This window comes from Rhinolophus hipposideros (assembly GCF_964194185.1).
Source record: "Rhinolophus hipposideros genome assembly, chromosome: 22".
NCBI classification, from domain to species: Eukaryota; Metazoa; Chordata; class Mammalia; order Chiroptera; family Rhinolophidae; genus Rhinolophus; species Rhinolophus hipposideros.
This window is the reverse complement of record NC_138068.1, coordinates 34,247,876-34,270,629: the sequence shown is the minus strand read 5'-3', so window position 1 is coordinate 34,270,629 and position 22,754 is coordinate 34,247,876. Positions and strand designations below refer to the sequence as shown.

Genomic DNA, 22,754 nt, shown 5'->3' with positions numbered 1-22,754 from the left:
AGTTCCACTTCATGGTGGTATGTTCCCAAACAGTCAAGCGTTCCATTAAATTAGGGATAGAAGGCAATTCCCCATAGTCCATAGTCATTCACCAGGGCTGTTCTGGGGGTGAGGAACGACCTTGACCTCACCCTCATCTCCCACAGAGGACTCAGCACGTGTTTCTTCCTGGGAGTACAAGTCCTGGGAGTACTAACCTTGTGGGGATGGAGCCAGGAGTGAAGTTTCCAGGCTCTCGCCCTCATATGGAAAGGTGCTCACTCCGGTAGTAAATGGCCATCAACTGTGATTGGATGTCCATCAGCTGAGGCTAGTTGGCTGTCAGCTGCAACCATTGGCCACTAATGTAACTGTTGTTGCTACGCTAGCAGCAAATGGGACCTAGCAAAAGATGGTGGCTGAGCTAGCAAAGATGGATTGTGAGTTGTGGATTGCAGACAAGTGGATGGCAGGTTGCAGATCGTGTGACTCCTGCTTCCTGTGTCTCCAACCCAGCCACCAGTGAGACTATGGTGGTATGACTCACCTATCTATGGCTCTGTGGGTGTTTCTTTTTGGCCTCATCATATCCTGTGTTCTTATGTGGAGAGCAGGAGCTGAGACCCCGCATGCCACCCTGCATGATAATCCTATATCAAATAACACCAACTTTTATCAATTCCATCCCCATACTCTTTTTTTTAAAAAACCTTCTTTATCAGTTAACTATTATCTTCCCCACTAGAACATCAGTTTCATGAGGGCAGAGACTTTTTTGTTCATGGCTATCTCCTTACCTCTTAGAAGAGGGCCTGAGATAGACACTCAATAAATGCTTGCCATTGAACTATATAATCTTTAAATGTTTTGAAAGTTAGAAAAAGGCTCTCTGTCTTCTGGGGTTCCTTAATACTTGTCCCCACTGGCTGTTATTCTGCCCACACATACTGGGTGAGAGAGGAATCAAAATCAGGATACAATGGCTTCTGTAGAAGGAGATAGAAACACCAGACAATCAGAAGCATTTGACAAGTTTTTACTGCCTCCTTAACTTAGCTGTTGGCTATTATTGAATTGAAAATTTGTTTCTTTTAATGGCAATAACATACGATAATCCTATTGTACCAGAAAGTGCTGGAAGCTCATCAAAGTCCATGTTCTCTTCTTCATAATACCCAGATAGTATGTTTCCCAGGGGCTCCCCGTGCAGTTGGATAGAGCCATGTGACAATTCTTCCACCCAGTGAAAAGTGGCTGAAATCATTGTGTGCCTCTTCCAGATCTGGCCTATTAAATAAAAGAAACAAAATAAAACAAAAGCTTTTTCTGCACATGACCTTCCATGCTCTTTCCCTTTCTGTCCGCTAGATATCAATGCTCACTTTCTACCCATTGTAAATTTGTTGTAATGTGTCAGGCAATACCAACATCTTTTTTTTAAGCTCACACAATTGATATTACCATGACAACTCACTAGTAAAAGAGTAAAATTGGTTAAATTCTCTTATTTTATTTATAATATTTAGGATTTGATGCTTGGCTTTGCAGTTCAGATGACAATGCAATAGGTTTAAAAGATTTTTATTCATAAAAGATGAATTCTTAAAGTGAAGTAAGTCATATATGACTTTAGTTTGAAAAAAGCAGGAATTAGTGTGATTGCATTAAACTAGTATTTTTGCCATGAGTAGATGAATTTTTACTTTCTTATTTTATATTTTTAGTTACCCCCCAAAAAATGAGCAAAAATCTTTTTTCTTTGTAGGTATCAGTAAACGAAATCAAACAATTTTTATCACATATATTGGACCAAAGAACATTGGTTAAAGTAAAAAATAAAAGAGAAAACCCCATAGAAAAAAAGAAGAATCAACGTAAATTAAAAATAAAAGGAATTCAAAATAAAGATCTCTCGGAAAGAAATCAAAATTATTGTAAGTAGAACTCCCTTTTATATGTAAATTTAAAATGAATATGTATTCTAAAATCAAATTTTAGAGCTACTTTCTAAAAAGGCTTAGGATATAATCATAAATATTTATATATTCAAAAGCCTTAAATTTTGTCAACTTCTTTCCCCATGTTAGATTCAGAATGTGTACTAATGATAATAAGCAAGGTTGATAATTAGGACTCATGGAGAAAAAAAATCTCCAAAATTATGTGTATAAAATATTTGTAAGCTATTTTCCTAATAGAAACCCTCATACTTTGAAGAAAACCAAAATTAATATAATGTCCTTTTTTTCCCTAGTCTAGCTATCTGAAACTCTTCCTAGTGAAGATATACCTGATTAGTGGATAAATTTCTCTGGATGTAAGAATGGTCTAGAAAATATAAACAATGTCTGCATATATTCTATGTGTAGGAGTTAATTAGTGCTTAATTATAAAAATTAAGAATCAATTTCAACATTTTATTTGTCTGATGCATGAAAACTTTCTCTTTTCTAACAGTATGCATGATTTCTATTTTCTTTGGCAGAGAAAAATTAAGATCAGTGTTTAATGGCATTATAAAAATGATATATACATATCTTTATTTTAAACCTAAACCACATACATTGAAACATTTCATTTGACCATTTTATGACATGGAAACATGGCCTGCCTTTTATTTAGCATAGGTCCACTGATTGGCATGTCTAGTATAAACCACACTCAAACTGCATCATCTGTGATTTCCCATCTCAGGTTTTTAATGATACAAAGAACTAAAGACATTTATGGAGCAACCTGTGTGCAGAATCCTTCCAGATATTTGCAGACATTCCCCCCACTCATTTAGAGATGCTTCACCTACAACTGGGTAATTTTTAGTGGCTCTCCTTTATCAAGATTTTTTTTCCTTAGTATTTCAATTACTTTACACAGAAACACATTTTCTTTTTATACTTATATTTAATCAGTTTACATATTGTTTAATTAAATTCCATAATTATAATAACAGTACAACTGATACAAACATGTTTAGGAACAAGCACTCCTAATTTTTGGTAAGCATGTAAGGGGTGGGAGCAGAAGTGCATACATGTACTAAAGAAAATCCCTCTAGTTGCAAGCATTTGCTGTGCAGTGGATTTCAGTAAATTGAATACAAAAAAATAAAAACCATTAAGGTAGATAGAGATTGTTTAAGAGAGCTTCTACTGTTTAAAAGAGTAAACAATGTCGGGGGCCGGCCTGGTGGCACAGGCGGTTAGAGCTTCATGCTCCTAACTCCGAAGGCTGCCCGTTCGATTCCCACATGGGCCAGTGGGCTCTCAACAACCAAAAAAAAAAAAAAAAAGAAGAAGATTTAAAAAAAAAAAAAAGAGTAAACAATGTCACTCTTCAAATGAGATTCCTTTTCCTTATATGAAAGTGGTTATATTATGCCTAATAATAAATAATAAGCTAACTTTAATTGAGTATTTTTTCATATTATTTTAAGTGCTTTATCCAGTTGAAGATAGTCTACTGTTGTCTCCACCTTATAAGATGTGAAACCTGCAGCACAGAGAAACAATTTGCTTAGCGCCACAAAACTAATGATTTGGTAGGGAAACTGAGATTTGAACTTAGATGGTCTGGTGCTGATTTCCTCCAGCTCTTAGCCATTGTGCCATATGCCTCTCACAAAAGTAAGCTAACAATATCAAAAAAATTTAATCCCATGCTTCTCAAAACAGTTTTGGGAAAATATTGAACTATACGATAAAGATGCTACAATTTCCTGAGCACCAAATTTACTTGACTGTTTTAAGGGAAAATAAATAATGGTAAATAATTGAAAACATTTTTATTTTAGGACTAACAGCTATAATGTATACAATAGATTTTAAAATTCACATTTTGTATTATCAAACTAAAACTTCAAAAAAATATCTTCCTGTCCTCCAAACCTCTAGGGAGTGTACGAGCATCCAATTTTGCTTATATAAATATTCCAAGGACATTTAAGAAGCCCTTTCTTACAAGTCATAATATCCATTCATTTAGCTCTACATAAATTAGAAAATGTGTCCTTCTGACAGAAATAAATATAGAAGAGTGATTATTACTAATAAGAATGGTAGATAGAAATTGAGAACCAAGAAATTCCAGAGGAGAGGGAGATTAGTTTGGGAACTGGAAACATTCTTATTGATCTTAGTCTCTACTAATTTATTATGAGAGTCTTGCTTCAAGAAAGATTTTTTTTAAATAGTAATATTTTAAGAAAACTTTTCTCCATATTTATACCAAAAGACTGAGTCACTGCTCAGATGAAGAGTTGGCTCCAAGTATGACATAAAATTGTTGACACGCGTGTTACTCTAAGTATCAGGTTGGGTTTTGACAGGAAACAAATGGCGTATTTAAACTGAGTTATTTGAGAAATTTTATAGAGACTATTTATAAAGGTACAGACAGGATGTGGGGAAACCAAAGCACTTGCCAGGTTAGAACAGCAATGGCATTACCACCCTAGGTCTGCAGGGTCACGGGCAGTCGTGCCTACTGGAATGCGGAGAACGAAATCAAGAGATATAATTCTCTTTCTGACAGAACTATGATCTTAGGTCAAGCGACAAAGCCAGCCTGCAGCAACCCTGAATGGGGAGCTAGGGAATAAAACACTCCTACCTCACTCTCCATCCCACCTGCTGGCGCCATCCATCCAAACCTAACCAGACGCTGGAGGGGAAGGGAGTCTATTGATGCAGTTTATGTGGGTTAGTGTCCCAGGGCACAGAACAGGATGGAGTGGATCTAGAATGGCAATCAGAAGACATCCAATACACCAGGTTTTCCAGACAAAGAAAATGAGATGGCGTGAACTAAAAGGATGAAGGACTTTTAGTGGTATGCAATAGAAACATTGTTAGAAAAAGTAAAATTACAAAATTTTAGAATTAATTCAGGAACTTTACAGGTCATATAATCTCATGTCTTTTATCAGGTATTCCTGGCAGATGATACCAGCTCCTACTTAAATACCTGTGACTAAGCTTACTATATCATAAAAGGCAGCTTGTGGCATTATTTAATACATCTCTTTCTTGTGAAGTTCTTAACTTAGATTAAATCAAAATCACTTGCTAACAGTGATATGAAATGGTAGTCCATGTTTGTGTTAAATTATGGCAGTTGAAGCTCGACATAATTATCCTAATATGGACTGCTCTATGCAGAGTGCCATGGAGCGGCTGCCCTACCTCACTGAACACTGTGGCTCGTGCATATTATCTCTAAGAGTCTGTTAGCTGTTTTTGGCATCACTTATAATGATGGCCCATAATGAACTCAGAGCAAATTGAAATATTTTCTCACCCAAAGCACTAAGTTAGTATCTCAGTCAGGGTTCAACCAGAAAAAAAAGAACCAATAGAAGATCTATGTTAAAGGAGTTATTGCTAGGCATTGGCTTACATGATTGTGAGGGCTGGCTGGGCAAGTCCAAAATCCACTGCATCGTTTATCTAGAAGGGCAGGCTAGAACTCTCAGTCCAGGAGTTCAAGCCTATTCAAAGGTGGAATTGTTCTTCCTCAGGGAAACCCCAGTTTCATTTTTAAAGCCCTTCAACTGATTGAATCAGGCCAACCAGATTATCTAGGATAATCTTCCTTACTTAAAGTCACCTCCTTATGGGTTGTAATAACATGTACAAAATACCTTCACAGAAACAAGTAGTGTTTGATTTAATAACTGGGGACCCTAGCCTAGCCAAGTAGACACATAAAACTGACCACCACAGCCATAATTTTCCAATCCTTATATGTTCTCTAAATTTTTGAATCTAAGTGTAAGATTTTACACTTATGCCAATTAAATTTTGTTATATTTGTTTTTGTTTTTGTTTTTGTTTTTTTATTTTATTTTATTTTTGTTATATTTGTTTTGTACTATTATTCCAGCTTATTGATTACATAAACCAATTCATCAGCTATTCTTTTAGTTTTCTGTCATTCAAAATTTTGACAAGCATGCCTTCCAGTCTTTTGCCCAAGTTCTTGTTAGAGAAGTTAGCAAAACAGTGTCAAGTTTAGAGCCTGGAGCCCACAATGATCCACCTTAAATTTCTAAAATTATATTTATCCACTGATCCACCAGATAAAAATCTACACGTAATGAGATTGAGAAAATGAAATTTTATTTACCAGAATGCCTTGTACAGTGTGCACTGCCCTTGTTTTGGAAGATGGCTTAATAAGTATTTGTGGATAGAAAGAAGGTAAGCAAACACCCCTTTCTGATGCCCCACTTCCAACCATACACAGAAGCCTGGTGTCATCTGTTTCCAACTATTCAGGGATGGAAAGAAATTGTACTACAGAGCCAGGAAGAGAAATTTTATCATTTTATTTTTGCAAGAGTGAGAATAAAAGAGAATGGGAGAAGATATGGAGAAAGTAGATCTAGATGGTGCCAGAAAGGATGGTGATTGTCTGTACCAACTTGAGAAACCAGTAAAACTCCAAAGTTGGAAGAACTCAACTGATATTTTTAAGTCATTAATGCCTAACATGACCATTAAAGTTATTTTTGTTACTGGAATTAATCATCTTCTCATTCTTCTCTATAAAAATTATTGGTAAACATCTATATTCCTCAGAAATGCTTTGTAAGAGTAAATATTTTGAGAGGGACAAGTCAAAGTGATATTGAGTTTCACTGTGGTTAGATATGGGACAGCCCAGGAACACAGGAACAGTACCTATGGAATCAGGCGTTAAGAAAGTAGAAGAAGTCATGGAGAAGTAACCTTTCCAAGAGGGAGGGTTTGAACTTCACAAGCTGTGAGGTGAGCCAGGAATATGTATTACACATGCTTATAGAGCTGACTAAAAACCTTGCTAAACTCTATTCTCATTTGGTTCCCATTTCAACATTTTATACACAGGATATCATAATAGATGGGATATACGTTTTCTATATAAATGCTATTCCTCAGACATACTGGTTTTCCAGAAAAGAGAAATGAGATTTAACCTAACATTCTCAATAAACCCTTTCTAATTCTTAGTGATCACATCTCTTTAAATCAAGATTCACAAACTATGTATAATCTTTTCTAGAAATTAAGAGATTAACATCAAGTTTCTAGAATATGAACATATTTCTCCACATCTTGAAAACAAAGGAACTATTTATCCATTTTCAGTCCTCTACCACTTGGCCGTTTACCTAAAATTTATCAAATACAACCAATAGCATTTGTACTCCCATTACTTCAAGGCAAGATCTGTGACTGGCACTGTATCTGCCACGTAGTTAATATTAACAAATGTTCACTGAATTAAATTGACTTCTTTCTATACAGAGCTAGGATGTAAACTCAGATCTTCTCCAAGTTCAGCATTGTTGACAATACACTACAATACAGCTGCTACATACTAAAGCCTTACATATTAGAGAACATTTGAAGTGTTTTACAATTGAACACAATATTTTCACATCCATACATTGTTTTAAATGGCATGTTCATTTTCCCTCAGAGTATCTTATCACTACAACTCCAATAACTAGTTTTTCTTTCTGAGTCAGAATTGAGCCCAATAGAGTAATTATTAAATTGTTAGCAAGACAGATCAGTAATTAATTACGCAGTGAGAACAATGGAGCATTTTCCTGCAAGTCATTGGTCACCACCTTCTGCATCCTTCCTGACGAGGTCCTTCCTGGATTTCTTGAAATTAATCATCATTAATTTTAGAAATTAGATCACTACTGTGTTCGTGATTAGAGGGGGGCTGCCTTGGCGTCCTGCTCTAAGCCAGTTTTTGCATTCTTTTTTCTTGCTTCTGGGGTCTCTGACCAGTTAGGTTAAGTTTATCATTTGTATTCCACTTTACTGACATTTGTAATATACGAGGTTGAACAATTAAGTTCGCAAACTTTCCACTGTGCACTTACATAGTAGAAAGATGGCGAACTTAATTGTCTGACGTTTCATATTTGGAGGATTATGTGAAGTGCCAGTCATATCCCCACTTTAATGAAGAACTTATTGTCCAATTGCTGGGACTGCAGTTTGCAGACAGCTGTCAGCAGTCTCAGGGGCAGATTACTGCATAGTCCAATGTCATGTCTCTGGCTACTTCCCATGACTAATCAATTAAGGAGCATAAAGGCCTAATCATCTCAGCCTAACTTGCAGTGAGTTAGAAAAGCCATTTAGCTCCAGAGCACCCTGTGGGGTCAGGCAGTGGTTTAACTGGGCTTGCATTACAGCTTCTCCCTCCACCCCATTCATCTTCTTCCCCAAGTGTGGTTCCCAAGGGCACTTCTTAATAAATACGGTGAACTCTTAGAGTCTGCTTAATCAGGGAACCCAACTGGGTTCTTATTACTGAAAGTTTTTTAATACCTTTCTTATTACTGAAAGTTTTTCTTTAAAACAATACAAGTTCTATGTAAATGAATTGATTTTAAAAGAAAATTACTAAAGGTATCCTATTCTAGCAAAATGGTAGAGTAGTCCTATATGAAAATCCTGCTGCTACAAATATCTAAAAATGATACCTAAAGTAAACCAAAACTTTTTTTTATTTTTTAATGCAGAGCTGGGCTCACAAGAAACTGAAATCCCCAGGTGCTAGAAATGATGAAAAATAAGCATGTGAGTTGATGTTTTGGTAAAGCTATGATCAGAACTGGTCATGGATGAACCTTGGATTTTAAATCCCAGGCTGGGAAAGTAAAAAACTTTTGTGACTTTTGAGAATAGAACTGGAATGAAGAGCTATGAATAAATCTAGGTGTCTCTTAGAGCTGTGCATGCAGCAGAAGGGGAGATTAGGAAAAACAAACAAATAACCACCCACCATTATAGGCAAACACAGAGGAAAAACATCTCTCTGGAAAAACCTACAGCACAGCCCTGTATCTCATACAGATTTGAATTTGAATTTATGTCACCTGATTTTTGTGTGTGTGTGTCTGTGTGTGTGTGAACATTTTTAAGCCAATATGTTAATATAAAAATTTTCCTTCAATCAATGAGATGTTAAGTCTCGAAAACTAACAGAAGCAACACAAAAGCAGTTTGGAGAAACATTCCCACAGTTCCTACACAAAAAAGCTTTGTTGGGGATGAGCTTGAAAGAAAATTTTATATAATGCACCAATTAAAAAAAATTTACTCAGTGAGAGTCAGTTAGCAAGTACATGCAACACACAGATACTCACACCCCCACACGCAATATGAAACATAGCACTCCAAATCTTGATATAGTAAAACAACAATGTGAAGAAAAAAATCTATGGAATAAATATATTTTTAAATGGTTAAGAAACCATAAGAAAAAATACAAGGCATTATAAACAAAGGAATAGGCATCTATGAAAAAAGAACCAAACGGAACTAAGAAAAATAAAAAGAATGTTCATTAAATTAAGTGGATGTGTAGGTTAAACAGAAGATTAAACTCTGGAACAGAATATTAATGTGCTAAAGAAAGATCAGAGAAAATTGCCCTGGATGCAGCCCAGAAAAAAAAATATGAGTAAGGACAGAGAGTCTTAGATTAAAATAAAAATATCATACTCACATATATATACTATTTGCAAGGAATATACTTGCAACATGAGACGAGGGCTGAAAGTAAATGGATGGAAATGATATCCCAGGCAATGCTAAGCCAAAGAACGTCAAGGTTAATTTCAGACAAAATAGATTTCAAGGTAAAGGCATTAATAGGGAGAAAAAGCATCAACACGTAGTGTTCAAAGGAACAATTCATCACAATGATATGATGCCTCTTTTGAAAAATTCAGGAAAATCTATTAAATCAGACTATAATTTGGCAACGTTGCTGGATTTAAAAATTAGTATATGAACTCTAATATATAGAGAACATTTTGATGGTTGCCAGATGGGAGGGGGTTTGGGGATGGGTGAAAGGGGAAGGGATTAATAAGTACAAATTGGTTGTTACACAGCAGTCACGGGGATGTAAGGTATCGCATAATGAACATAGGCAATAATATTGTAATAACTATTTATGGTGTCATATGGGTACTAGTTCTATCTAGGGTGATAGATGGGAGGGGGGTTGGGGCAGGGAGACAAAAAGTGAAGGGATCAAGAAATACAAATTGGTAGTTACAAAACAGTCATGGGGATGTAAAGTATAGGGAATACAATCAATAATATGGTAATAATTATGTATAGTGCCAGGTGGGTACTAGTCGGGGGATCATTTCTTAAATTATATAAATGTCTAACCACTATGCTGTACACCTGAAACTAACATAAAATAATATTGAATGTCAACTTTAATTGAAAAATTAAAAAGGAGGGGGGAGATAAAAAAGAATAAGAGGTTCAAAGTTCCAGATATAAAACAAACAAGTCTTGGGGATGTAATATACAGCACAGAAATATAGTCAGTAATATTGTGATAGCATGCTGCAGTGTCAGATGGTTGCTAGATTTATCATGGTGATCATTTCTTTAGCATAGGGAATGTAATCGATAATGTGGTAATAACTCTGTATAGTGCCAGGTGGGTACTGTTGAATAACTATGATGTACACCTGAATGTAATATAATATTGTATGTTAGTTTTATTTTAATAAAAATCTTTAAAAAAAATGATTGTATATATGAGATAAAAACAGATTAAAATGAAATTACTAAAATATTATTTAACATAGCAATACAAACTAAAAAAGTACCTAAGAATAAATCTAACAAAAATGTTTGAGAAGAAAGGTATAAAACTTTACTGAACAAAATACCTGAATTAATAAAGAGTCATTATGTTTATAAATGGGAAGATTCAAAATTCTAAGACATCATTTTTTGTCAAATTAGTTTAAAATTTGCCCAACTCCCGTTTTTCACGGAATTTGGCAAATTAATTTTAAAAGCAGTATGAAAACAAGTCTAAGGATAGCCAAGATTATTTTGAAGTAGATTGAGAAGTAGAGGTTTTACTACTATATTCTTACTATAAAATGTTAATATAAACAGCATGACATTAACACATGGATTAAAAAATAGAGAAGAGTCTAGAATCAGTCCAGGATATACAGGAGAAGTTGGTATATGACAGAGAATGCATTACAAATCAACTAGAAAAAGACAAACCAATTGTACACAGGCAGTTGATTCTCATTTGGAGGAAGATTAAAATCAGATCTCATCCTCATGTACAAAATGAATTCCAGGTGGATTAAAGAACTAAATATGAATACTAAAGCTCTAATTATTTTAGAAAATGTGATATTGGCATAAGAATGGAATTCTTAGAAAAGACAAAAATAAAACCATAATGGCAAAATTTATAACTTTTATTTTTTATTATGAGAAAATAAATTATAAAGTGAAAAAAATCCCCACAAACTGGGAGAAGGTATTGAAACAAATATAGTCAACAAAGTATTAGTATTGGGTTATATAAAGAACACCTACAAATCAATAGGAAAACCAAATTTAAAAAAACATTTGATCTTAGCCAAAAGACCAAGAAGCCAAATTTTAAAAAACAAGTAAATGATGCAAACAAACAATTCTTAGAAGAGGAAAACAACCAATACAGCGAGTAAATACACTTTTCGTTAGTAATTGCAGACATGCAAATTTGATAGCAAAGAGTTATCATTTTACACAGATTGGCAAAACTAGGTCAGATAATCCCATGAGTGATCCAGAATGAGCAATTTAATAATATCTAGTAGCTTTTAATATGTGTATACCCCACACTCAGCATATGTATTTTTAGAACTATATCCTAGAGAAATTCTCACACATCTGTATAAATGTGTGCAAGAATTTCCAATGCAGAATTGGTTTTGGTAGCATAGAAGTGGAAAAAAGTAATGTCTCTCAAATAGGTAGGATAAATAATGGAGGAATGAATTAATAAACTGGTATATTAATATGAAGAATTTTGACAGTGGTTTAAAGGAATGAGTGAGACCTATTTGTATCCAGTTGAGTAAATCTCAAAAAGTGAAAAATCAAGTTGCAAAAGTATAGAGAGTATGATGCTATTTGTATAAAGTTTAGAAATAATATTGGCTACATATATGTAGTGAAAGAGTTACATAGCAACTAGGAGGAAGATAGTGCTACCTCCTATAAAAGGAGCAAGGGGAATGGATGTTGGAGGCTTTGAGTGTGTGTGTAACATTGTGTCCTTAGAGAGATACCTAAAACAAACCAGGAAAAATGTTACCATCTGTCAAATTATGTGTGTGTGTGTGAAAAGAGAGGGTTATATTTTAGTTGCTGTAATTTTTTTGTATGATTGAAGTATTTCATTAATTTTTTAAAAAAATAAAAATTAGTATAACTTACCACAAATAGAATCTACATATGAATATATATTAACTATCAAAATTTTAAAGTTTGTGTGTGTGCCGCTTAAAATTATCTTATGGTCCCATTCCCCTCCGTGTTCGCTCCTCAGGGAATCAGCTCCCAGAGCCCCACAGCCACTGCTACCTCAGCGGCTGCCACTGCCTTGATTCCCCACCCCACCACGGCCAAGGACCTCTCCATGGCCATTACCTACACCAAATATTATTTCTACTGTCCCGTCCGTCAGGAGGTGTTCTAAACTCCAGCGTGGACCGTGGCCTGTCAGCACGTTGTCTGTAGAAAATGTTCCCAGACTGCAATGAGAGAAAGTGAAATACATTGTCCCCTCTGTAGTGCAAATGTGATTAGAAGAGCTAGAGCTTGTCCTCAACAGACGGTATACATTGAAAATATCATGAGGAAGTTTTCTGGTAGCTGCAGATGCTGTGTAAAATAGATTAAATTCTATCACAGGAGACATGATTACAAATCTTGTAAGAACTATCAAGATGAACATGGTGTTTCTGCTATCATTCCAAACATTCAGATCTCTCAAGATGCAGTAGGGAACAGTAACAGGAGTGAAACATCCACATCTGATAGCACAGAAATTTATCAAGAGAGTACAATTTCTTCTGGGCATCCCACCTTAAAATTTCCATTGCATCAAGAATCAAATTTTACCAGCCAGCATTTACTGGATCACTGTAACAGTAATCACCTATTTCAGATAGTTCCTGTGACCTGTCCTATTTGTGTGTCTCTTCCTTGGGGAGATTCTAGCCAGATTACTAGAAATTTTGTTAGTTAAATCAAAGGCATCAGTTTGATGATAGAGAATTTGTGAACCTTCAGCTGGACAAGGAAACCCAGTATCAAACTGCTGTTGAAGAATCTCTTCCAGTAAACATCTGAAGGATGTAGCCATCTCTGCATCTTTGTACCTGCAAGTGCCATCTTTAAGGAGAAACTATATTAAGTTACCTTTTCAGTAACTTGATGTGTGTATTAATGAAAGTAATTCAGTCTATTGTTTTAGTTTTTAATTAAAAAATAAAGGTGGACCATCTAAAAATTGTATCCTCTTGATAAGTTAAAAAATGAAAGTGAGGACATTATCTTTAAAAACATTAAAAGGATTACATATCATTAATATAATGGTGAAAGGGAATCCTTTTGTACTTTCTTTTATGTTATGTATTCTTGAATTTTTCCTTATGTTGCTTTGAAATTCGGTGCAGTTTCTCCCATTGATGTTACTGCACGCAGGTAACACACAGTAGCAAATTCGGAAAGATGTGATTCATATAAACCTAACAAATCTGACCCAGTTGTCAGAGTTGCAGGATGGAGACCTGAAGTGCTAAATGAAGCAATCCAAAAGAAAAAATTTAAAACAGATTCTAGCTGAAGAATTCAATTATAAGAACAGGTATTTATATAGCATTTAATATTTTTGAAGACTAGTGAGATTTTTAAAAAATAATTTTAACTATTTAAAAAGTAAAAGATCAATGTAAAGATACTTCATTTTTTTACTATTAGGAGGAACTATCATGAGAATAATTTATTTATTTCCTGGGTAGTTAGGCTAATTTGTAAGTCTAAATTATATTAAGCTGAATTATAACTCTTTGGCCTCAGAAGTTTCAATAACCAGTATTTCTGATTATCTAAGATGAAACATTTATTAGAAACTTTCAGCTGGTGATTCAGTTGGGTATTCTACATATATATTCAAATGAGAAGTTTGGCTTCATCTCATTTGAAAAATTCAGTCAAAGCTAAAGGTGTACAAGGTATACAAAGTCGGACAATTAAGTTCACGAACTTGTTGCAGCAATATTGTTAACCTTTTCTTTTTTAATATCAGAAGGATTATTCATTATGAATTTATACCAACTGAACAAACAGTTAACCAAGTTTACTATTTGGAATTGCGGAAAAGGTTGTGTAAAAAAGTTAGATGAAAACGACCTGAAGTTTTCACCAACAATCTATGGCTCTTGCATCACGACAATGCACCAGCTCACACAGCACTGCCTGTGAGGGAGTTTTTAGCCAGTAAACAAATAACTGTATTGGAACACCCTCCCTACTCACCTCATCTGGCCCCCAATGACTTCTTTCTTTACCCAAAGAGAAAGGAAATATAGAAAGGAAGACATTTTGATGACATTCAGGACATCAAAGATAATACAACAGCACTGATGACCATTCCAGAAAGAGTTCAAACATTGGTTTGCAGGGTGGACCAGGCACTGGTGTGGTTGCATAGCTCCCCAAGGGGAGCACTTCGAAGGTGACCATAGTGATATTCAGCAATGAGTTATTTAGCACTTTTTCTAGGATGAGTTCGTGAAATTAATTATCACTCATCATATAAACATTTATTTTTGCATGTGTATATACACATACATGCATGCAGTTTGTAAAGTTATTTATAGAATTTCCATTAAGATTTTAAAAACTGGTAAGGAATATGGGATTGAAATGTTCTGATTTGATTAAAATTTTGTATATCACTAAAATTTTTTTCATCTGTTTTTTTAAATTAAAATTTATTGGGGTGACAATGGTTAAAAAATTACATAGGTTTCAAGTGTACAATTCTGTAGTGCATCATCTTGCATAATATATCACATTGTGTGTTCACCACCCAGAGTCAGTTCTCCTTCCAGGTCTCCTCTAGTAACCACTGAACTATTGTCTGTGTCTGTAGAGTTTTTCTTTCTCTGATTGTTTGTCTTGTTCCTTTGTTGCTATCAGTTTTATATCCCACATATCAGTGAAGTCATATGGTTCTCGACTTTTTCTGACTGACTTATTTTGCTTAGGATAATAATCTCAAGATCCATCCATGTTGTCAGAAATGGCATTATTTCATCTTTTCTAATGACAGAGTAATATTCCATTATATATATAGATATAGATAGAGATATATCTATATATAGATATACCTTTATTTATATATATAGATATATCTATATCTATCTATATCTATATCTATCTATCTATCTATCTATCTATCTATCTATCTATCTATCTATCTATCTTCTTTATCCAATCATCTATCGAAGGACACACTGGTTGTTTCCATGTGTTGGCCACTGTATATCACCAAATTTTTTAAAAATTATACTCAAATGTTAACTGTTCCAGTTAACTGTTCCAACTGGCAGTTCCAGTTCGCTGCCATTACACCTTAAAATTTGAGTTTACACACTCCCAATACTGTTTACATAGTGTTCATTTGTTCTCAAAGATAATGGCATGACTATGAAGTAGTGAGATACATTCTATCAGCCACTCTGCTTCACTACTTTTTGGTCAAATGGGGTTTGTTCTTAGCATTAATGAGAATTATAAAATAACTTGTACTAGAAATCCCAAATTACAGAATAAAAGATTGATTAGTTGACATTCCATACTAATATATATTGATTATGCTTTCTTTAAAATGAATAACTAACAGAACATTAAAAAATATCTCAAGTAGTTTGCTGCTAGTATATACATATATTGTATTAAAAGGTATATTTTGGTTTTGTTAAAACCTTTGTTGACTTTTCTACAGTGAACTTTTAAAACATGATTTAATAAAAATTTTGGAAATAAAATAAAATTATCTTATGTACCCTTTGGGAAATGGTAACCTAAGGTGGTACAAATAAGCAAGTGTCAACCCAGCCAATTTCAGTAGGCACTCTTGCCCCCTAGGAGCTCATGAGTACAGCATGTCACCATCTTTCTCTTGCCCCTTTGGCTCCCACTCATTACTGAAGGGCTTACCACTATCCAAGGCACAGGCACTGGCTTCTTACATAACTATGTCCAAACCAACTAGACGGGATACTGTCAGGTGTGTATAATGATGCTTTGAATCATCAACACCAAGTTAAATCATGCTCATTATCTTCTGTTGGGTAAAGTGGACAAATACATATTTTTTAGACAGATTTCTATCAGAAAACAGTCCAAGCAAAAAGACATGACTCATCTAATAGGAAAAATGATTTATGTGAAACACATTTCTCAATAATGTCAGATAAATTAAGTATTACTATAAATAAACAACTCATTGTTTAAAATACTTATAACAAATTATAATAAACTTATTTTTTAAATGTATTTTGGGCCTGTTTTGCAATTTTTTCAGCAGTTGATAGTAACTTTCTGTTTATCACATGATTCTACATATTATGTAGCTCTCAGAAGCAGAACAAGCACAGGCTCTGGGGTCAGGCTGCATAGCTTTGAATACTCATCTGCAGGTACCAACTGTATGACCTTGGGCAAGCTACTTAACCTCTTTATGTATACATCACCTCATCAGTAAAATGTGAATGATAATAGCTTCTTTCACTTACAGTCAATCAGAAAACTGCCTGATGCCTAAGTATGTTATAAATGTTAGCTCCTATTATAACGTGATAAATACTGGTTTTTGATTCTTCAGTTGTTTTGTAGACCATATTTTTTTCTGCTGTTAAAAGTTTTAGATTGTGAATTAAATCTTTGTTGAGTCAGAATCCCTGTTATTTCAAGTTCTGCTGAGCAGATATTGGAATAGGAATTTTTAAATTTATTTATTTATAGTACAATTTTTCTACCATATCTTATGAATACCACTGGAGGTATTTATGTTTGACAATGATCTGAAGATAGTGCGAAAACTTGATTTTTGTAAACATCTGTACTCTTATTAAAGTGTATTTGAGTTGATTGTACCTTTGTCTGACTAAATTCTTTACCGAGTCATTCTTTCTTGGATAGAATGTTATTTTTAGTAATGGATTGTTATTCTCCCTCCTGATCTGAGGTTAGATATTCCTGACACACATTAAGAGCAAATGTGAAGAGTGCTTCTGATGCATTATGTAGAAAATCAGCGTTTAGAAAATTTAAACGCTGGTTTATATTAAATACAATTGACATTAGATTAGATAAGATGCAGTGTCTATGTCGGCAAGATTTCCTTCAGGGAGAAGGATTTCCCATTTTTATTTCTTTGTATCATTTTAGTGGTGAAAGCACCTGATTTTTAGTCAGACTAAAAGATCTTCATCTCCTAGTTCAACTGTTAATTTCTTTGACTCTTTTTTTTAAAATTTATTGGGGTGACAATTGTTAGTGAAATTACAAAGAATTCAGGTGTACAATTCTGTATTACATCATCTATAAATCCCATTGTGTGTTCACCACCCAGAGTCAGTTCTCCTTCCATCACCATATATTTGATCCCCCTTACCCTCATCTCCTACCCCCATCCCCCACTTACCCTCTGGTAACCACTAAACTATTGTCTGTGTCTATGAGTTTTTTGTTTCTCATTTGTTTGTCTTGTTCTTTTCTTGTTTTTGGTTTATATACCACATATCAGTGAAATCATATGGTTCTCTACTTTTACTGTCTGACTTATTTCGCTTAGCATTATAATCTCAAGATCCATCCATGTTGTCATAAATGTTCCTATATCATCTTTTCTTACCGCCGAATAGTATTCCATTGTGTATATATACCAGGTTTTGGTATCAGGGTAATGTTGGCCTCATAAAATGAGTTAGGGAGTACTGTCTCTTCTTCAATTTTTTGGAAGAGTTTGAGCAGGATTGGTATTCGATCCTCTTTGAAGGTTTGGTAGAATTCACTAGTGAAGCCATCTGGTCCAGGACTTTTGCTTTGGGGAAGGTTTTGGATGACTGATTCAATTTCGTTACTGGTGATCAGTCTGTTTAGATTTTCCAGTTCTTCATGATTCAGCCTTAGAAAGCTATATGTTTCTAAGAACTTGTCCATTTCTTCTAACTTATTGAATTTGGTGGCATATAGTTTTTCATAGTATTCTTGCATGATCCTTTGTATTTCTGTGGTATCTGTGATAACTTCCCCGTTTTCATTTCTGATTTTGTTAATTAGTATCTCCTCTCTTGTTATCTTAGTGAGTCTAGCCAAGGGTTTGTCGATTTTGTTAACCTTTTCAAAGAACCAGCTCTTTGTCACATTAATTTTTTCTATTGTCTTCTTTTTCTCTATTTCATTTAGTTTTGCTCTGATTGTTGTTATTTCCTTTCTTCTGCTGACCTTGGATTTCACTTGTTCTTTTTCTATTTCTTTAAGGTGTAACATGAGGTTACTTATTTGGGATTTTACTTGTTTCTTGAGATAGGCCTGTAATGATATAAATTTCCCTCTTAAAACTGCTTTTGGGGGCCGGCCGGGTGGCGCAGGCGGTTAGAGCTCCGTGCTCCTAACTCCGAAGGCTGCCGGTTCGATTCCCACATGGGCCAGTGGGCTCTCAACCAAAAAAAAAAAAAAAAACTGCTTTTGCTGCATCCCAAAAATTTTGGTAGGATGTATTTTCATTGTCATTTGTTTCTATGTATCTTTTGAGCTCTCCTCTAATTTCTTCTTTGACCCAGTCGTTCTTTAAAAGTATGTTGTTTAATCTCCATGTATTTGTGTTTTTTCCTGCTTTCTTTTTGCAGTTGATATCCAATTTCAAAGCCTTGTGATCAGAGAATATGTTTGGTATGATTTCAATCTTCTTAAATTTGCTGAGGCTGATTTTATGTTCCAATATATGGTCTATCCTTGAGAATGTTCCATGTATACTCGAAAAGAATGTATAATCTGACGTTTTAGGATGAAGTGCTCTATATATGTCAATGATGTCCATTTCATCTAATGTGTCATTTAGGGCTGCTATTTCATGATTTATTTTCTGTTTGGATGATCTATCCATAGCTGTCAATGATGTATTTAAGTCCCCTAGTATAATTGTGTTTTGGTCAATTTCTCCCTTTAGTTCTGTTAGTAGTTGCTTGGTATATTTCGGTGCTCCCTGATTGGGGGCATAAATATTGATGACTGTTATGTCTTCTTGTTGTATAGTCCCCTTTACCATTATGAAATGTCCATCTTTGTCTCTTGTTATCTTTTTCACCCTGAAGTCTGTTTCATCTGATATCATTATGGCTACACCTGATTTTCTCTGGGTGCCATTTACTTGGAGTGTCAATTTCCACCCTTTCACTTTGAGTCTATGCTTGTCCTTGTAGCTGAGATGTGTCTCTTGGAGACAGCATATGGTTTGGTTTAGTTTTCTGATCCAATCTGCTACTCTGTGCCTTTTTATTGGTGAGTTCAGTCCATTTACATTTAGGGTGATTATTGATGCGTGAGGATTTCCTGTCATTCTATCTTTAGTTTTCTGGTAAGTCTGTGTCTCCATTCTTTCTTTGTGTTTTTGTTGTTGTCTATTATTTCTGTGTGGTGGTATTCTATGATGTTTCCCTCTGTTTCTTCTTTTATTACAGTATATATTTGAGTTCTAGATTTTTTTTGAGTGGTTACCCTTAAGATTATGTAAAAGAAAGTTTGATATTTAGAGTATTCCATTTTCTTCAGCATGCTTACTTTCTCAATTCCCATATTCCAGTTCAGGCCTTTACTCTCCCCCTGTTATGGTTTGGTGGCCACAAATTGTCCCTGTTGATGGTGGTTGAATAGCCTTTTTTAATATTTCTTGTAGTGCAGGTCGTGTATTAGAAAATTCCCTCAGCTTCTGTATGTCTGGAAAGGTCTTTATTCCTCCTTCATATCTAAAGGATATCTTTGCTGGATATATTATTCTTGGCTCATAATTTCTCTCTTTCAATAGTTTGAATATTTGGTTCCACTCCCTCCTGGCTTGTAGAGTTTCTGCTAAAATATCTGATGATAATTTAATGGCTTTCCATTGTAGGTTACCATCCTCTTTTCCCTGGCTGCCTTGAGGATTCTTTCTTTGTCGTTGATTTTAGACAGCTTCAATACAATGTGCCTTGGAGAAGGCGTGTTGGGATTGACATAATTACGTATTCTATTTGCTTCTTTGATTCAAGTATCCAGTTCTGTCCACAAGTTTGGGAAGTTCTCATCAACAATTTGTTTGAATATATTCTCTGTTCCCTTCTCTCTTTCTTCTCCTTCTGGTATGCCCATTATTCTTATATTGCTCTTTCTGATAGAGTCAGAAAGTTCTTGTAGAATTCTTTCATTTCTTTTAAGTCTCAAGTCTCTTTCTTCTTCCATCTGTGTAATTTCCAGGTTTCTATCTTCGATGTCACTGATTCTTTCCTCCATCTGTTCAACTCTACTACCTAAGCTGGTTATTTCATTCTTAATTTCTTCTATTGAGTTCTTAATCTCCAGAAATTCCATTTGGTTCTTATTTAAAATTTCAATCTCTTTCGTAAATTGCTCATGTTGTTTTTGATTGCGTTTCTGAGTTCATTAAACTGCCTTTCTGTGTTTTCTTGCATCTCGTTGAGTTTTTTCAGAACTGCAATCTTGAATTCTCTGTCATTTAAGTCACATATTTCCATATCTTTAAGTTCCTTTTCTGGAGACTTTTCACTTTCTTTCTGAGCTGTGTTGTTGCCTTCGTGATTCATGGCAATTACTGATTTATTATTTCTCTTCCTAGACATCTACAGGAGTGGCTTCTGGAACAGGTTGATAGGAAGAGGTTTTTCTTTTATTTTTTAATACTTGTTGGTAGAATGTTTTATTTTCTCTCCGACTGCAGCCTTTTTTTTCCTCTCACACAGTAGTGCTATGTTTTCTCTGCACTATTCCAGCTTCTCACACAATGGGGGGATTCCCTGGGAAACAGGCTTCTCCTCTGTTAACAGTTAGCCTGGGTCATAGGGCCCCATGTCCCTGTGGGTATGCGGAGAGCTTTTGAAGTTCCAAAGCTCTTTCTGCACCAGATTCAGAGCCCTTATGTTTCAGCAGTTCTGTTTACTCCTGCAGGGATCCACCCAGATAGGTGGTGGCCGGGGTGGGGTGAGTTGTGAGAGGTGGCCCAGAGCAATGGCAGCAACCACCACCACAGATGGTCCCGCTTCCACAGCTCCCTCCCCTTTGCCGGAACTAGTTGGGCTGCAAATCTGTGTCTGTGGTCCACAGTTCTCAGAACAGCAAAATTTCTGTTCTTTTGATCTAACACTGCTACTGTTCTGCTTCTAGCACCGGGCAGGTGGGAGCGGGGCGAGCTCTGGGAGGGTAGGGAGGGGGTGGCTAGTCTCAGTGCCTAAGGCTTCCATTATCTGCTCGGCAGTGAGGGCTTAAACCACCATTTTCAGCCTTCTTCCCTCAGTCTTTTATCCAAGGTCTCTGCCGTGAACGTTGGGTTCAGCCGTGTTATATGCTGCCCCCTCAGCCTGTGGGCCATAAGCGGAGCCCTAGCAGTCCGAGTTCTTCCCTCTCCCGCAGCTGTAGTAGTTCTGGGATGCAGCGAGCTCGGAGCACTGAGCTAGGTCTGCGTCCTGCGCCTGCAGCTCAGTCCTCGCACTTCTCCCTTCCCTCCTTCCCCGCTCATACGATTCTCCCACCTTTGTGAATTCAGGTGAATTCAGTAGTGGGCCTCTTCATCTTGCCTGTCTGCCGTGTAGGGAGTCCTTTGTGGAGTTATTATTGTTTGATTAGTTGTAAATTCCAGGGGAGCTTTACAGAGGCTCACCTCACGCCGCCATTTTGATCAAGTTTCCATGACTATTTCAAGTATGTGTTTAAACTGGTAATTGGCTGAGTTCCAATAATACGTTATTTATAAAATCAGGCAGCATACCTGATTTAGCCGTCAGGCAATAGTTTGCCAACCCTTGGCTTAGGGCAAACACTGAGCCATGGTTTTGTGATTTGCAAAAGATGACCAATATTCTTTTGGGATCCTCTTTGGAAAAGGGGTGGTTCCTCCGACCACTAACCAGCCGTCTCAATTTCTTTGACTCTTAATCAACCTTCGTGTGGTTCATGACATAATTAGAACTTGAAATTCAAAATAATAATTTTTTTTCTAGATGATTTAGATGGTATTTATTTAAATGTTAAGGTTTTAGATCTTGTGATGAAACATACAAAAATGTGAAGAATACAGGAGAGGGCAAGGGAAGGAGCTGAGCAAAGATAGGGTTTCAGGAGAAGTTGAGAGCTTTCAAGAGTGAATTGCCCTAAAGGACTGCCCTCTTCCCATAGGTAAGGGGGTAGAGATGTTTTACCCCACATTACTCAATGACTGTAGGCTACCAGTACCTAAGGGGTTAAATGTCCATGTTGAAAACTTTGCATTATATCCTAAACCTCCTCAGTTCTAATCATCTTAATCTCTATTTCTCCTCAGCAACTTACCAACCACATGTAGAGCTATTTCACCAATATGACTTCAAACTCCAAAATTGTCTTTGATCAGAGCCCCCTTCCTGTCACTTCTCTCTCTCTTTTTCCTACCAAATGTGCCTTCACCTTCACAGTGACCTCAACTCCCTCCTCCGCCTCCCTCTTCACTCCTCTGTCCATTCCACAGCCAGCCTAGACAACAAGACCAACCATGTCACTCAAGCCCTCGCACTTCATTCAAGCCACACTGACCCCACCCCCATTGTTTCACCCCCAGGGTCATTTGCATAGATTATTTCCTCCAAATGAAATGCCAGTTTCATCTTCTTGGCCTGA

The 22,754-nt window shown here is 35.8% G+C and overlaps 1 protein-coding gene and 1 pseudogene across 2 annotated transcripts in view; both read left to right on the top strand.

The window, feature by feature from the left end:
- SEL1L2 (SEL1L2 adaptor subunit of SYVN1 ubiquitin ligase) overlaps window positions 1-22,754 on the top strand; it is a gene marked incomplete at its 5' end in the record, with an annotated part of 128,974 nt that overhangs the window by 43,487 nt on the left and 62,733 nt on the right. The window contains one exon of the mRNA XM_081034662.1: window positions 1,745-1,913. Coding sequence (XP_080890788.1) covers window positions 1,745-1,913 — 169 coding nt within the window. The remainder of the gene's footprint in view (window positions 1-1,744; window positions 1,914-22,754) is intronic.
- On the top strand, window positions 12,331-13,169 carry LOC308490728 (E3 ubiquitin-protein ligase RNF138-like; annotated as a pseudogene). Its single transcript has one exon. The product of its transcript is annotated as an E3 ubiquitin-protein ligase RNF138-like (transcript).